This window comes from Bufo bufo, chromosome 4, assembly GCF_905171765.1.
Source record: "Bufo bufo chromosome 4, aBufBuf1.1, whole genome shotgun sequence".
NCBI lineage: Eukaryota > Metazoa > Chordata > Amphibia > Anura > Bufonidae > Bufo > Bufo bufo.
The window spans coordinates 148,490,443-148,508,701 of record NC_053392.1 but is presented as its reverse complement, the minus strand read 5'-3'; the positions used below and the strand labels follow the sequence as shown (position 1 = coordinate 148,508,701).

Here is an 18,259-nt window from a genome sequence, read left to right as displayed (position 1 = left end):
TAATATAATTGCAGTTGCCTGCCAGTGTGTGTCAGGCCCACTGACTGTACTGTGCCCACTGCCAGTGCCCACCTCTCATATCGGGTGGCACAGTACCTTGCAGATAAAAAAGTCATTTAATTTTTACCCTTTAAAATAATTGCAGTTGCCTGCCAGTGTGTGTCAGGCCCACTGACTGTACTGTGCCCACTGCCAGTGCCTACCTCTCATATCGGGTGGCACAGTACCTTGCAGATAAAAAAGTCATTTAATTTTTACCCTTTAATATAATTGCAGTTGCCTGCCAGTGTGTGTCAGGCCCACTGACTGTACTGTGCCCACTGCCAGTGCCCACCTCTCATATCGGGTGGCACAGTACCTTGCAGATAAAAAAGTCATTTAATTTTTACCCTTTAATATAATTGCAGTTGCTTGCCAGTGTGTGTCAGGCCCACTGACTGTACTGTGCCCACTGCCAGTGCCCACCACTCATATCGGGTGGCACAGTACCTTGCAGATAAAAAAGTCTTTTCATTTTTTCTCTGTAATATAATTGCAGTTGCCTGCCAGTGAGTGTCAGGCCCACAGACTGTACTGTGCCCACTGCCCACCACTAATATCGGGTGGCACAGTACCTTGCAGATAAAAAAGTCATTTAATTTTTACCCTTTAAAATAATTGCAGTTGCCTGCCAGTGTGTGTCAGGCCCACTGACTGTACTGTGCCCACTGCCAGTGCCCACCTCTCATATCGGGTGGCACAGTACCTTGCAGATAAAAAAGTCATTTAATTTTTACCCTTTAATATAATTGCAGTTGCCTGCCAGTGTGTGTCAGGCCCACTGACTGTACTGTGCCCACTGCCAGTGCCCACCTCTCATATCGGGTGGCACAGTACCTTGCAGATAAAAAAGTCATTTAATTTTTACCCTTTAAAATAATTGCAGTTGCCTGCCAGTGTGTGTCAGGCCCACTGACTGTACTGTGCCCACTGCCAGTGCCCACCTCTCATATCGGGTGGCACAGTACCTTGCAGATAAAAAAGTCATTTAATTTTTACCCTTTAATATAATTGCAGTTGCCTGCCAGTGTGTGTCAGGCCCACTGACTGTACTGTGCCCACTGCCAGTGCCCACCTCTCATATCGGGTGGCACAGTACCTTGCAGATAAAAAAGTCATTTAATTTTTACCCTTTAATATAATTGCAGTTGCTTGCCAGTGTGTGTCAGGCCCACTGACTGTACTGTGCCCACTGCCAGTGCCCACCACTCATATCGGGTGGCACAGTACCTTGCAGATAAAAAAGTCTTTTCATTTTTTCTCTGTAATATAATTGCAGTTGCCTGCCAGTGAGTGTCAGGCCCACAGACTGTACTGTGCCCACTGCCCACCACTAATATCGGGTGGCACAGTACCTTGCAGATAAAAAAGTCATTTAATTTTTACCCTTTAAAATAATTGCAGTTGCCTGCCAGTGTGTGTCAGGCCCACTGACTGTACTGTGCCCACTGCCAGTGCCCACCTCTCATATCGGGTGGCACAGTACCTTGCAGATAAAAAAGTCATTTAATTTTTACCCTTTAATATAATTGCAGTTGCTTGCCAGTGTGTGTCAGGCCCACTGACTGTACTGTGCCCACTGCCAGTGCCCACCACTCATATCGGGTGGCACAGTACCTTGCAGATAAAAAAGTATTTTAATTTTTTCTCTGTAATATATTTGCAGTTGCCTGCCAGTGAGTGTCAGGCCCACAGACTGTACTGTGCCCACTGCCCACCACTCATATTGGGTGGCACAGTACCTTGCAGATAAAAAAGTCATTTAATTTTTACCCTTTAATATAATTGCAGTTGCCTGCCAGTGTGTGTCAGGCCCACTGACTGTACTGTGCCCACTGCCAGTGCCCACCACTCATATCGGGTGGCACAGTACCTTGCAGATAAAAAAGTCATTTAATTTTTACCCTTTAATATAATTGCAGTTGCTTGCCAGTGTGTGTCAGGCCCACTGACTGTACTGTGCCCACTGCCAGTGCCCACCTCTCATATCGGGTGGCACAGTACCTTGCAGATAAAAAAGTCATTTAATTTTTACCCTTTAATATAATTGCAGTTGCTTGCCAGTGTGTGTCAGGCCCACTGACTGTACTGTGCCCACTGCCAGTGCCCACCACTCATATCGGGTGGCACAGTACCTTGCAGATAAAAAAGTCTTTTAATTTTTTCTCTGTAATATAATTGCAGTTGCCTGCCAGTGAGTGTCAGGCCCACAGACTGTACTGTGCCCACTGCCCACCACTAATATCGGGTGGCACAGTACCTTGCAGATAAAAAAGTCATTTAATTTTTACCCTTTAAAATAATTGCAGTTGCCTGCCAGTGTGTGTCAGGCCCACTGACTGTACTGTGCCCACTGCCAGTGCCCACCTCTCATATCGGGTGGCACAGTACCTTGCAGATAAAAAAGTCATTTAATTTTTACCCTTTAAAATAATTGCAGTTGCCTGCCAGTGTGTGTCAGGCCCACTGACTGTACTGTGCCCACTGCCAGTGCCCACCTCTCATATCGGGTGGCACAGTACCTTGCAGATAAAAAAGTCATTTAATTTTTACCCTTTAATATAATTGCAGTTGCCTGCCAGTGTGTGTCAGGCCCACTGACTGTACTGTGCCCACTGCCAGTGCCCACCTCTCATATCGGGTGGCACAGTACCTTGCAGATAAAAAAGTAATTTAATTTTTACCCTTTAATATAATTGCAGTTGCTTGCCAGTGTGTGTCAGGCCCACTGACTGTACTGTGCCCACTGCCAGTGCCCACCACTCATATCGGGTGGCACAGTACCTTGCAGATAAAAAAGTCTTTTAATTTTTTCTCTGTAATATAATTGCAGTTGCCTGCCAGTGAGTGTCAGGCCCACAGACTGTACTGTGCCCACTGCCCACCACTAATATCGGGTGGCACAGTACCTTGCAGATAAAAAAGTCATTTAATTTTTACCCTTTAAAATAATTGCAGTTGCCTGCCAGTGTGTGTCAGGCCCACTGACTGTACTGTGCCCACTGCCAGTGCCCACCTCTCATATCGGGTGGCACAGTACCTTGCAGATAAAAAAGTCATTTAATTTTTACCCTTTAATATAATTGCAGTTGCTTGCCAGTGTGTGTCAGGCCCACTGACTGTACTGTGCCCACTGCCAGTGCCCACCACTCATATCGGGTGGCACAGTACCTTGCAGATAAAAAAGTATTTTAATTTTTTCTCTGTAATATATTTGCAGTTGCCTGCCAGTGAGTGTCAGGCCCACAGACTGTACTGTGCCCACTGCCCACCACTCATATTGGGTGGCACAGTACCTTGCAGATAAAAAAGTCATTTAATTTTTACCCTTTAATATAATTGCAGTTGCCTGCCAGTGTGTGTCAGGCCCACTGACTGTACTGTGCCCACTGCCAGTGCCCACCACTCATATCGGGTGGCACAGTACCTTGCAGATAAAAAAGTAATTTAATTTTTACCCTTTAATATAATTGCAGTTGCTTGCCAGTGTGTGTCAGGCCCACTGACTGTACTGTGCCCACTGCCAGTGCCCACCTCTCATATCGGGTGGCACAGTACCTTGCAGATAAAAAAGTCATTTAATTTTTACCCTTTAATATAATTGCAGTTGCTTGCCAGTGTGTGTCAGGCCCACTGACTGTACTGTGCCCACTGCCAGTGCCCACCACTCATATCGGGTGGCACAGTACCTTGCAGATAAAAAAGTCTTTTAATTTTTTCTCTGTAATATAATTGCAGTTGCCTGCCAGTGAGTGTCAGGCCCACAGACTGTACTGTGCCCACTGCCCACCACTAATATCGGGTGGCACAGTACCTTGCAGATAAAAAAGTCATTTAATTTTTACCCTTTAAAATAATTGCAGTTGCCTGCCAGTGTGTGTCAGGCCCACTGACTGTACTGTGCCCACTGCCAGTGCCCACCTCTCATATCGGGTGGCACAGTACCTTGCAGATAAAAAAAGTCATTTAATTTTTACCCTTTAATATAATTGCAGTTGCTTGCCAGTGTGTGTCAGGCCCACTGACTGTACTGTGCCCACTGCCAGTGCCCACCACTCATATCGGGTGGCACAGTACCTTGCAGATAAAAAAGTCTTTTAATTTTTTCTCTGTAATATAATTGCAGTTGCCTGCCAGTGAGTGTCAGGCCCACAGACTGTACTGTGCCCACTGCCCACCACTAATATCGGGTGGCACAGTACCTTGCAGATAAAAAAGTCATTTAATTTTTACCCTTTAAAATAATTGCAGTTGCCTGCCAGTGTGTGTCAGGCCCACTGACTGTACTGTGCCCACTGCCAGTGCCCACCTCTCATATCGGGTGGCACAGTACCTTGCAGATAAAAAAGTCATTTAATTTTTACCCTTTAATATAATTGCAGTTGCTTGCCAGTGTGTCAGGCCCACTGACTGTACTGTGCCCACTGCCAGTGCCCACCACTCATATCGGGTGGCACAGTACCTTGCAGATAAAAAAAGTATTTTAATTTTTTCTCTGTAATATATTTGCAGTTGCCTGCAGTGAGTGTCAGGCCCACAGACTGTACTGTGCCCACTGCCCACCACTCATATTGGGTGGCACAGTACCTTGCAGATAAAAAAGTCATTTCATTTTTACCCTTTAATATAATTGCAGTTGCCTGCCAGTGTGTGTCAGGCCCACTGACTGTACTGTGCCCACTGCCAGTGCCCACCACTCATATCGGGTGGCACAGTACCTTGCAGATAAAAAAGTCATTTAATTTTTACCCTTTAAAATAATTGCAGTTGCCTGCCAGTGTGTGTCAGGCCCACTGACTGTACTGTGCCCACTGCCAGTGCCCACCTCTCATATCGGGTGGCACAGTACCTTGCAGATAAAAAAAGTCATTTAATTTTTACCCTTTAATATAATTGCAGTTGCTTGCCAGTGTGTGTCAGGCCCACTGACTGTACTGTGCCCACTGCCAGTGCCCACCACTCATATCGGGTGGCACAGTACCTTGCAGATAAAAAAGTCTTTTAATTTTTTCTCTGTAATATAATTGCAGTTGCCTGCCAGTGAGTGTCAGGCCCACAGACTGTACTGTGCCCACTGCCCACCACTAATATCGGGTGGCACAGTACCTTGCAGATAAAAAAGTCATTTAATTTTTACCCTTTAAAATAATTGCAGTTGCCTGCCAGTGTGTGTCAGGCCCACTGACTGTACTGTGCCCACTGCCAGTGCCCACCTCTCATATCGGGTGGCACAGTACCTTGCAGATAAAAAAGTCATTTAATTTTTACCCTTTAATATAATTGCAGTTGCTTGCCAGTGTGTCAGGCCCACTGACTGTACTGTGCCCACTGCCAGTGCCCACCACTCATATCGGGTGGCACAGTACCTTGCAGATAAAAAAAGTATTTTAATTTTTTCTCTGTAATATATTTGCAGTTGCCTGCAGTGAGTGTCAGGCCCACAGACTGTACTGTGCCCACTGCCCACCACTCATATTGGGTGGCACAGTACCTTGCAGATAAAAAAGTCATTTCATTTTTACCCTTTAATATAATTGCAGTTGCCTGCCAGTGTGTGTCAGGCCCACTGACTGTACTGTGCCCACTGCCAGTGCCCACCACTCATATCGGGTGGCACAGTACCTTGCAGATAAAAAAGTCATTTAATTTTTTCTCTGTAATATAATTGCAGTTGCCTGCCAGTATGTGTCAGGCCCGAAGACTGTACTGTGCCCACTGCCCACCACTCATATAGGGTGGCACGCATAGTACAACTAATCTAAAAAAAAATGACAGGCAGAGGCAGGCCTCCCCGCAGGGGCCGTCGTGGTCATGGTGCTGTGATTTCCTTTGGCCCTAGAATAATGCCCAGTGTTCAGAGGCCACGTACCCTGAACTCAAAAAATTCTGAGGACATAGTTGACTGGCTTACACAGGACACCCCAATCTTCTACAGCTTCCGCTCAGAACCTTGACGCACCATCCATCTCCAGCTCAGCTTCAGGCACCTCTCAAGTTACCACTCGCCCGCCCACCGACACCACCAACACTAGCACCACAGCCGCTTCACTTGATCTGTCAGAGGAGTTATTTACACCTCAGTTGGAAGAAATGAGTGATGCGCAACCATTATTGCCAGAGGATGTAGATAACAGGGATATGTCTCAGTCAGGCAGCATTACACACATGGACTTACGGTGTGATGATGATGATGTTGTACCCGCTGCTGCTTCCTTTGCTGAGTTGTCAGAAACAAGTGAAGCGGTTGATGATGACGATGTGTCCGTGGATGTCACGTGGGTGCCCGCTCGAAGAGAAGAAGAACAGGGGGAAAGTTCAGATGGGGAGACAGAGAGGAGGAGGAGACGAGTTGGAAGCAGGGGGAGGTTGTCGCAAGGAGCTAGTAGCACAGTCAGACAGCATGCGTCGGCACCCGGGGTCAGCCAGACAGCACACCAATCAACACATGCTGTTGCCACCACCAGAATGTCGTCATTGTAAAGCTCAACAGTGTGGCATTTTTTTTGTGTGTCTGCCTCTGATAACAGCGAGGCCATTTGCAACCTGTGCCAAAAGAAACTGAGTCGTGGAAAGTCCAACACCCACCTAGGTACAACTACTTTGCGAAGGCACATGATCTCACATCACAAACGCCTATGGAATCAACACATGATGAGTACAAGCAGCACAGAAATTCAAAGCCACCATCCTCCTCCTGGTCCAGCATCTTCAGCCACGTCAACCACTGCTGTCCTTCTTGCCCCCTCTTAACCACCCGCCACTCCGCCTCTCACCTTCAGCAGTTCCTGCTCATCTGCCCACAGTCAGGTGTCTGTCAAGAAAATGTTTGAGCGTAAGAAGCCAATGTCACAGAGTCACCCCCTTGTCTGACAGCTGGCTTGTCGAAACTCTTAGCCCGCCAGCTTTTACCATACAAGCTGGTGGAGTCTGAGGCCTTCAAAAAATTTGTAGCTATAGGGACTCCGCAGTGGAAGGTACCCGGCTGAATTTTTTTTTAACAAAAGGCAATCCCCAACCTGTACTCTATTGTGGAAAAGGAAGTCATGGCATGTCTGGCACACAGTGTTGGGGCAAGGGTCCATCTGACCACTAATACCTGGTCTGCAAAGCACGGTCAGGGCAGGTATATCACGTACACTGCACATTGGGTAAACCTGCTGACGGCTGCCAAGCATGGAATGCGTGGCTCTGCAGAGGAGTTGGTGACACCTCCACGACTTGCAGGCAGGCCTGCTGCCACCTCCTCTACTCCTCCTACTCCATCCTCTTCGCTAACCTCCTCGGCCGAGTCCTCTTCTGCTGCTGCGTCTTGTTCCACATCAACTGCACCCCCCCCAGCTCCCCAGGGGCTATTCCACATCCCGGATACGACAGTGTCACGCCGTCTTGGGGTTGACTTGCCTGAAAGCAGAGAGTCACACCGGACCAGCACTCCTGTCCGCCCTGAACGCACAGGTGGATCAGTGGCTGACCCCGCACCAACTGGAGATCGGCAAAGTGGTGTGTGACAACGGAAGCAATTTGTTAGCGGCATTGAATTTGGGCAAGTTGACACATGTGCCGTGCATGGCACATGTGTTGAATCTGATCGTACAACGCTTTGTGCATAAGTACCCAGGCTTACAGGACGTCCTCAAGCAGGCCAGGAAGGTGTGTGGCCATTTCAGGCGTTCCTACACGGCCATGGCACACTTTTCCGATATTCAGTGGCGAAACAACATGCCAGTGAGGCGCTTGATTTGCGACAGCCCGACATGTTGGAATTCAACACTCCTAATGTTCGACCGCCTGCTCCAGCAAGAAAAAGCAGTCAACGAGTATTTGTATGACCGGGGTGCTAGGACAGCCTCTGCAGAGCTGGGTATTTTTTTGACACATTACTGGACGCTCATGCACAAAGTGCCTGTAGGCTCATGCGTCCTTTTGAGGAGGTGACAAACCTAGTCAGTCGCACCGAAGGCACCATCAGCGACATCATCCCATTTGTTTTATTCCTGAAGCGTGCCCTGCAAAGAGTGCTGGATCAGGGCGTAGATGAGCGTGAAGAGGAAGAGGAAGAGTTGTGGTCACTATCACCACCAGAAACAGCCTTATCATCATCGCTTGCTGGACCTGCGGCAACGCTGGAAGAGGAGTCTGAGGAAGAGGAATCAGAGGAGGAATGTGGCTTTGAGGAGGAGGAGGAAGACCAACCACAACAGGCATCCCAGGGTGCTCGTTATCACCTATCTGGTACCCGTGGTGTTGTACGTGGCTGGGGGGAAGAGCATACCTTCAATGAGATCAGTGAGGATGAGGAACGGGACATGAGTAGCTCGGCATCCAACCTTGTGCAAATGGGGTCTTTCATGTTGTCATGCCTGTTGAGGGATCCTCATATAAAAAGGCTGAAGGAGAACGACCTGTACTGGGTGGCCAAGCTACTAGACCCCCGGTATAAGCAGAAAGTGGCTGAAATGTTACCGAATTACCGGAAGTCGGAAAGGATGCAGCAGTTCCAAAACAAGTTAAAAAGTATGCTTTACACAGCGTATAAGGGTGATATCACAGCACAATGGGAATCTAACAGGGGAAGAGATGAAAGTAATCCTCCTCCTACCACGACCACGCTGGCAAGGACAGGACGCTTTACAGATGTGTTGTTGATGGAGGACATGCAGAGCTTTTTAAGTCCTACGCATCGCCACAGCCCTTCGGGGTCCACCCTCAGAGAACGACTCGACCGACAGGTAGCAGACTACCTTGCCTTAACTGCAGATATCGACACTCTGAGGAGCGATGAACCCCTTGACTACTGAGTGTGCTGGCTTGACCTGTGGCCTGAGCTATCCCAATTTGCGATAGAACTTCTGGCCTGCCCCGCTTCAAGTGTCCTGTCAGAAAGGACCTTCAGCGCAGCAGGAGGTATTGTCACTGAGAAGAGAAGTCGCCTAGGTCAAAAAAGTCTAGATTACCACACCTTTATTAAGATGAATGAGGCATGGATCCCGAAGGGACTGACAGTGGGGGATGCATTTGACAAAAAAAGGCCTGATGAGATGCCTTGGGCTAAAAATGGTCCACACGCTGCTGTATTTAATCTCTGCATGCCGGATGACTTGCGTGACTTCTCCGCCACCAACTAGGGTTCAAACCGCAATGTTTTAGTGCACTTTCTGCCTGGAAAACATCAATTTTTCTGGCTTCTGGCGCTGCACTGTGGCTGCAAAAACAAAACAACTGATAAGAATAGTACTCCTTAACACACCACTCATATAGGGTGGCACAGTACATTGCACGGCGCACGCGCAGTGCCCCAAATTGGAAGTAAGAGGACCGACCAACCATCTTTTTCCATCTCCCGGTTCCTAAAATCTATTCCATACACCGGCCCCTGATAGGGGACGTAACAGGGATTAAACTGATAGGAATAGTACTACTTAACACACCACTCATATAGGATGGCACAGTACATTACACGGCGCACGTGCAGTGCCCCAAATTGGAAGTAAGAGGACCGACCAACCATCTTTTTCCATCTCCCGGTTCCTAAAATCTATTTCATACACCGGCCCCTGATAGGGGACAAAACAGAGATTAAACTGGTAAGAACAGATTTTTTTAATAAAAAAAAAAAGAGGACAGCCTCTGCGGAGCTGGGTATTTTTTGGCCGCGTTACTGAACGCTCATGCACAATGGCTGTAGGCTCATGCGTCCTTTTGCGGAGGTGACAAACCTGGTCAGTCAAACCCAAGGCAACATCATCGACCTCATCCCATATGCGTTTTTTCTGGACCGTGCCCTGCGAAGAGTGCTGGATCAGGCTGTAGATGAGCATGTAGAGGAAGAGTTGTGGTCACCATCACCACCAGAAGAAGCTTTGTCATCGTCGATTGCTGGACCTGCGGCAATGCAGAGAGAGGAGTCTGAAGAAGAGGAGTCAGAGGAGGAAGGTGGCTTTGAGGAGGTGGAAGACCAACCACAGCAGGCGTCCCAGGGGGCTTGTTGTCACCTTTCGGGGACCCTTGGTGTTGTACGTGGCTGGGTGGAGGAAGAGACCTTCAATGACGTCAGTGAGGGCAAGGAACGGGACATGGCTAGCTTGTTATCCAACCTTGTGCAAATGGGGAGTTTGCGGTTATCCAAATGGACTGTTTGTGGTTGTTTGCGGTGCGTTAAACGGGGAGTTTGGTCTGTCAGAGTTTGGTCTGTTACTGTGAAGCGGGCGTAACCCTTACACTACCTGATCGATACAACATCATACCTGATGTTTTAAAGCACGCTATTATTTCCATGGGAGTTTTGCCATGGATCCCCCTCCGGCATGCCACAGTCCAGGTGTTTGTCCCCTTGAAACAACTTTTCCATCACTATTGTGGCCAGAAAGAGTCCCTGTGGGTTTTAAAATTCGCCTGCCTATTGAATTCTATGGCGGTTTGCCCGGTTCGCGAACATTTGCAGAAATGCGCGTTCGCCGATGGAAAATTTTATGTTCGCGACATCTCTATAGCTCAACAATACGTTTTAGTCATGGAAAATCTGATTTAATTTAGACAAATTACAGTACTGGCGAAACACCTCAAGAATGAGAAGGCCTGAAGGAAATGAGCAGAGCAAAGCAAAAACCTGGATAAAAGGTAAAATGTGAAGATCCACAGTTTACTGTAAGATGTTTAATATGATTCACTGAAGGTATCTCTGGACCTTCCTTCCGAAGTAAAACACAAAAGTGAAAAAAAAAATCTCATATTTGTCCCTTCTCCATAAGGGATGTGCACAAGTTCTTCATACTTGTTTGGGTTTTTATTCTCCAAATTTTGATGTTTTATTAGGACTAAATTGATCTGCTGAATATGTGTGGGGTAGCCTCTCTTATCATGTATACTTCAAATCTCACACTGGTCACGTGAAGCCAGATGACCTAAGTAGATTATCTGGAGATTATGGTGTGGACATATTGAAAGTCTCTGTTCAGTACAGAGTTCTATGTTCGTTGAGTTCGTTGTTTGGTTTGTCCAACCATTACTGATGGCTGTACACATTAGAAATTTGTTGGCAGATCCAGTTTGTATCAGGGAGGAACAGTTTGTTGTAGAGAAGCATGTATCATGCATTTACTGCACAATCATTCTCTGTAACTTACCTTCATTGTCAGGAGTCATTATTACTGAGTAAGAGATGTGTGGGAATAAACTGGCTACATCCCTTGTGGTATCACGGATGAGAATGGTATTTCCAAAAAAGTGTACTCCATGAACGTCGACCTCTGAGCCTAGTCCCAGCATATGCCAACGAATCGAGTCTCCTTTACACATGTCTAGCCCCGGCTGATTTCCATACATGTATCCATTGATTGCTGTAAGATGAATGAAAGAATTTATGTGAATAGACGTGGCAAGACAAAGGACTCAGCAGCTAAAAAACCTAAAGACCCCCTTTTCCACGTGGCAAAAATAACCTTGCCACTGGGTTTTAGATGGGCCTGTTTGCCAGCCTCTTGCCTCAGGATTATGCCCATATACTAACTTTGAAGGAGAAGGTAGACTGGCCGCACAGCCTAAATCTGTGGAATTGTTTTGGGCAGGAAAGCCATGCTTGCGGTCGGCCAAATGTGACTTCCATGGAATTCAGGAACCCCTGCTTGGATCTGGGTGATTTTTGGATATGATGTTCACCCAGATCAGAGCTATCCATGGATGTATAAATTATGGGGATATATGGGGTTTTGAGGTGTTTTCTGTGTTTTGGGGAAAATGTGTGTTTTCTGCCTGTGAGTGATTAAATTAGCCCATTATGTTTGCCTATTCTGTTATTGAGTGCGTCACAGGCAATGCCATTGTGTTTGTTAATTGCGTCACAGACAATGCCATTGTGTTTGTTGAATGTATAGTTTTATGTGCAAAGGATTGGCTGCTATGTTATGTCCTCAGTTCCCAACCAGGTCCACGCGGGTGGTACCCTTGAAAATGTGTATATAAGTCAATGCGTGTGTGTTCAATAAAGAGACCTGCTTTACCCTTTCATGAAGTTTTGGCTCATGTTTAGGGAATGGGATAACTACACTCTTGGGGATTGCTATATCACAATACTCCCCTGAGTATAAGCTCTTGTAAGAGCTTGTTCATGGTTCCTGCTCTCTGGATTTAGGAGAGGTTCACCCACTGGAAGCTGAAGCCCGGTCTTGGGTCCAGCGTGGGTGGAGGACGGTGAGACCTCAACCAAGCTGGAGCGGTTCGTGGGGTCTGTGGTGGTTATGGTGTCAAGTTGAGTGCTTGGAGCCCTCGGGAAGCACTAGGAGCATCCATCAACGGAGGTACCCAGTCAGGGTGCCAGGAGATCCGTTACATCCACCATTCACAGGATACAGTGATGGACACCCACCTGAAGTGATCGGAGTAAAATAATTTCCACCCCATCAACAGCTGCAGTAGTCCCACTAGTCCCAGTCTACCAGCTTTATGGCACTAACAAGCTATATCACAATACTCCCCTGAGTATAAGCTCTTGTAAGAGCTTGTTCATGGTTCCTGCTCTCTGGATTTAGGAGAGGTTCACCCACTGGAAGCTGAAGCCCGGTCTTGGGTCCAGCGTGGGTGGAGGACGGTGAGACCTCAACCAAGCTGGAGCGGTTCGTGGGGTCTGTGGTGGTTATGGTGTCAAGTTGAGTGCTTGGAGCCCTCGGGAAGCACTAGGAGCATCCATCAACGGAGGTACCCAGTCAGGGTGCCAGGAGATCCGTTACATCCACCATTCACAGGATACAGTGATGGACACCCACCTGAAGTGATCGGAGTAAAATAATTTCCACCCCATCAACAGCTGCAGTAGTCCCACTAGTCCCAGTCTACCAGCTTTATGGCACTAACAAGCTGTCCATACACAAAATAACTATTCAAAGTCTATGGAACTGACAGAGATAGTTGAGTGTTATACTAATTGCCCGATTCTCCATTCATACGTTGAACATGGAACCTCTGTTCTCATGATCGATGGTGAGACCCCCAAAGGATCAGACATTTAGCACATTAGGTAATATGTTTTGATTTTTGGAAAAACTCCTGATCTGACCTAATTAATGTGTTACGTCTAGTGCAGGGCCTGCAGGGGTGGCGCACGATTCCTATCGTTGATCAGTTTTTCCTGCAGTATTCAATTAGGCTGGAATCACACATGTAATTTGTGGTGCACTTTTTCAGTAAAGCTAAACACGGGAATGGATCCAGAAGAGAGGAGAAGTTCAAGGCTTTCCTTAATACCATTGTTTCCTTTAGAAACCATTCTTGTGTTTGGCTGAAAAACTGAAAGGGTTTTCCAAACCAATAACAATTATCCACTATCCACAGTATAGTGGGTACCTGGGTGCAACTGCTAAGACCTTCTGCATTCACAACAACAGAGTTCCTGCAGTCTCCATTTTTAAATGGTGTGGTACTGCTCATGCAAGACCACCGCTCCATTTACTTCCATGGAACTGGTAGAGATAGTGCTTTGCTCTATCTGGATCACTCCTCCTGAAGTGAATGAAGTGTCAGTTATGCATGTGCAGTACCATACCATTCACAAAGGAGACTATAGGACCACTGGGGTTGTAAATGCTGGGCAGTCATACCTCAAGCGATCAGACATCTTTCTGTGGGTAGGGGATACATGTTCTTAGTGGGATAACCACTTGAACTGTTGAACTTGCAGCATATGATTCCAGTTGCAAGCTACAACATATTGTATAACAATAAGCAATTACTCATTGTCCACTTTAACCAGGTCTTGCTACAAAGTTGATATGAAGCAAGCTATGCCCTAAACAGTAAAGCTTAGTAAACACTCACAGTGCATCATATTGGATTCCTGAAAATCTGGATCTTCCTGGTCCACAGTATGGGGGCTGCTTGTGAAAAGCTCAATGTTCTCTTCTAGATACCAACTTTTATTCTCATCAAATACATAAGGCATCATGAAGTAATTGTGAGCGACTCCTCTCTGCAACCACATGAACATATCTTTACAATCACATCTAATAAAATATTTTTCAAAATGTACTGAATCATTTTCCAGAAATCATAAGGCTAGGTACCAAAACTCAGAATGGGCCCCACCTCCTGCTGAGAGCTCCTTCAAGTGCGCAACTCTTTTGTTGAAGTTAATGCTGATAATTTGATAACATTTATAGAGGTTGGAATTGTATACAAATCCTTTTACTGTATCTTAAAGTAGGAGAAATAAGTTCAGTGTCAAGTTCCCCCATGATAGCATAATAATAGTTACATAGCCTGCTTATATGGAAGGTACACCGCTATTCATTAGCAGTAACCAGAAGGGTTAGCCCAACCTGAGTATATGCAGAAGCAGAGGTCGCATAAAGCTTGTACAGATGTCACATATGCCTGTACAATTTTCAAAGTGCATAAGACTTTCCCTGCACTGAGGAGCACTTCGATTGGCACAGCGATTATACTGCTGGTACCAGACACAACCAATAATAAAGCTCCTTACTCCCAATCAATGGTAGGCAGCTCCAGTGGCGAGTAAGGAGCTTGTTGTTATTAAACCCTCAGATTGAAGATTGTAAGTTCTTGAGGGAATGGTTCTCTTCCCCTCTGTACCAGTCTTTCAATAGTTCCTTGTTTATTGTATCTTATATTATGTATTTTCATAATACATAAATAATAATAAATAATAAAAATAATACCGCAGTTGGTCAATAATGACTGTGGCATCTGAGTTGTTAGGCAGAGGGAGGGAGCTCCCTCTGTCCTCCAAGTAGACCCATATTCATAGGGCTCTGATTGGTTTCTATGGCAGCCTGCGGTCTTGTGAAGGGTCCTAGGCCTGCCGTAGCAAACTGCCGGGTAAGCCCTGCTAATGTTTTAAAAAATAATTTAAGTCAATAGAAAAATATAAATAATTTAACTCAACCCTTTTTCCCAATTTTAAATGTAAAGAAAAAACAAACAGAATTGGTATTGCTGTAGGCACAAATGTCTGAACTATAAACATATAATAATATTTATCATGCGGATCTGCCATTCTTTGGTCACCTCACCCGCCCCCCCTTCAAAAAAAAATTTGAATAAAAAAGTGATTAAAGAGTCTTATGTAATTTAAAATGGTACCAATAAAAATTACACTTTGGCCTGCAAAAAACAAGCCCTCATACAGCTCTGTAGATGAAAAATTATGGGTGTCAGAATATGCACAGAAAATGTTAAATGGTTTCCCTTCATAAATAGTGACCTCTCAAAGAGATTGCCCCATTAAGACAACTTAGCCACTATCCACAGGATCAGGCCTCATGCACACGACCGTTGTTTTATTCCGTGTCCGTTGTTCCGTTTTTTCATAATTTTCTGCTGACCCATTGACTTTCAATGGGTCCGTTGAAAACTCGGCTAATGCACAGTTTGTCATCCGCGTCCGTGATCCGTGGTTCCAGTCCGTCCAAAAAATATAACCTGTCCTATTTTGTTCACGTAAAACGGTTCGCGGACCCATTCAAGTCAATGGGACTGTGAAAAAACGCGGAGGCACACAAGATTGTCATCCGCGTCCGTTTTTTTTCCTATCATTTGCATGGCCAACTTGACTTAGACTGTTTTTTACTTTCCTTCATGTCTGGTGATCCTCCAAAAATAAAGGAAGACACACGGAAACAAAAACAGAAACGGATCACGGAACAACGGAACCCCATTTTGCGGAACGGAACACAAAAACGGTCGTGTGCATGAGGCCTAAGACATAGATGTCTGATTGGCATGGGTTCCAACCACGGGGACCCACACGAGAAATGGGGCCTGTGTGTCCCAATTTAAAGGAAATTGGGGTCACACATGTGCAGTTCTGCTCCAATCAGCACTAGATATGGGATACATGCATGTACTCAATTTAAAATATATATGTATAAAAAAAAAAGAAAACCAGTACTAACCTGTTTGTCATTAACTAAAGTCTTACACACCAACAAGGGACCCACCAGTCCAGAATTTGTGTCCCTCGGAACATCAACTGATGAGTAGTACAGCCATGGTAAGCAGTTCAAGTCATGCATAGTTGACCCCACACTTTGCGGTACATCCCACTCATATGTGAATGTGTCTCCAGGGGCCACATGGGAGGCTTGTGACCCTGAATTTGGATTAATTGCTGAAAAAAACACAATTCAGGAGCTATTATTTTTACTTTTGATAGATGGTGCTTGGAGGACAAAATATTTTCGGTGCTGTGTAAGGGTAGATTATGCTTACTCCTTAAACAGATATGTGCACTTAATGCTTGCATGGATCTCCATGAATAAAATACAAAAAGACACATACTGTACAACTAGAATAAACCAACATGCTCTCCAAGTGATTAATAAAGCAGTCAAAATATTTTGGAAGAAAATATTACATTTAAGAAAATGAACCGAGCAATAATAATGGGGTGGTCTCTTAAAGGGGTTGTCCTACAAACAACATTTTGAATTTTTAAACCAGCACTTGTATCAGAATACTTTTGTAAATGCGTTTAATTAAAAATGTTGTACAGCCACTGAGTTATCCAATAAAATGTATCTGTATAGCACCACCTGCTGTTTGCTCTTTACTTCCACACTCTGTCCACCTCGCTAAGGTGGACGCACACATCAGTTCTAGCCTTCATCTGTCAGCAGCCATATCTACTGCTAGAAACTATGACAGTTACAGGACACGCCCCTAAGCAAAGACACACCTCCTGAGCTGCCAGCTCTAGACAAGCAATTGGTGCAATGAATGGGTAGATCTCTGGATCCATGTGCGGTACAGGGATGGTTATAGTTTTGTTAGAAAGAGACGGACATGTACTATATGATGTCCGATTTTCATTTTTTACATTAAAAGGAGTATTCCAGTTGTGACAAGTTATCCCCTATCCACAGGATATGGGATAACTATTAGATCAGTGGGGGTCCTATCACTGGGACCCCTACCAATTATGAGAATGGAGACCTCATATCCCTCTGGAACCCCTGAATTGAATGGAGCAAGGAGCAGCAGGTTGAGGATGTGACCTGCCAATCCATTCATCTCTATGGGAGCTCCAGAAATAGCTGGGCGTTGTCTGCAGAACTCCCTCAGAGATGAATGGAGGGTCACTGTGCATGCCTGACCTGCCACTCCATTCACTTTGGGGGGACCCAAGGGGTACTAGGTCTAAGCTGTCGTGATCAGTAGGGGTCCTACTGTGAAAAGGGGATAACCTGTCACAAAGGGAGTACTCATTTAATCATGGATAACCCCTTTGATTATATATATATCTCTTATATATATAAAAATAAGTTTGTCTGTCTAGACGTTCTTTATGCGCGACCAAACGACTGGACCGATCTTCACCAAATTTGGCACACAGGTGCATCAGGTGTCCGGGAAGGTCTCAGCTCTCTAGGACGTACTATTCCTGAGATATTCCCCAAAAATGAACCCCCCCCTCCCAAATACAAGCCTGCAATTCTTTATCTTCAAATCCCAACTGCCATAAACACAGTTTTACTCCAGGTTTCCATAACAACCCAGCCATATTTCTTTACTGCCTAAAGGGGCGGTCACTGTGAAAGTCACAGTTAAAGGGGCGGTCACAGTGAAAGTCACAGTTAAAGGGGCAGTCACAGTGAAAGTCACAGTTAAAGGGGCGGTCACAGGGAAATTCACAGTTAAAGCGGCGGTCACAGTGAAAGTAACAGTTAAAGGGGCGGTCACAGTGAAAGTCACAGTTAAAGGGGCGGTCACTGTGAAAGTCACAGTTAAAGGGGCGGTCACTGTGAAAGTCACAGTTAAAAGGGCGGTCACAGTGAAAGTCACAGTTAAAGGGGCGGTGACAGTTAAAGGGGTGGTCACAGTGAAAGTCACAGTTAAAGGGGCGGTCATAGTGAAAGTCAGTTAAAGGGGTGGTCACAGTGAAAGTCACAGTTAAAGGGGCGGTCACAATGAAAGTCACAGTTAAAGGGGCTGTCACAGTGAAAGTCACAGTTAAAGGGGCGGTCACAGTGAAAGTCACAGTTAAAGCGGCGGTCACTGTGAAAGTCACAGTTAAAGGGGCGGTCACAGTGAAAATCACAGTTATAGGGGCGGACACTGTAGAGGTCACTGTTATGGGGGAAACTGTTGATATCTTTTTATGACACACGGAAACATAAAATGAAATAGATGAAATATACCTGTGCGAAGCCGGGTCCTTCTGCTAGTATATATATATATATATATATATATACACACACATACATAAATGTAT

The 18,259-nt window shown here is 45.7% G+C and overlaps 1 protein-coding gene across 1 annotated transcript in view; it reads right to left on the bottom strand.

Moving 5' to 3' along the window:
• The window catches only part of LOC120997766 (ceruloplasmin), a 96,705-nt gene that overhangs the window by 39,099 nt on the left and 39,347 nt on the right, over positions 1-18,259 (bottom strand). Inside the window, exons 10-12 of the mRNA XM_040428032.1 lie at positions 15,942-16,156; positions 13,846-13,996; positions 11,163-11,375 (exon numbers count right to left, since the gene is read on the bottom strand). Of these exons, the coding sequence (XP_040283966.1) occupies positions 11,163-11,375; positions 13,846-13,996; positions 15,942-16,156 (579 nt within the window). The remainder of the gene's footprint in view (positions 1-11,162; positions 11,376-13,845; positions 13,997-15,941; positions 16,157-18,259) is intronic.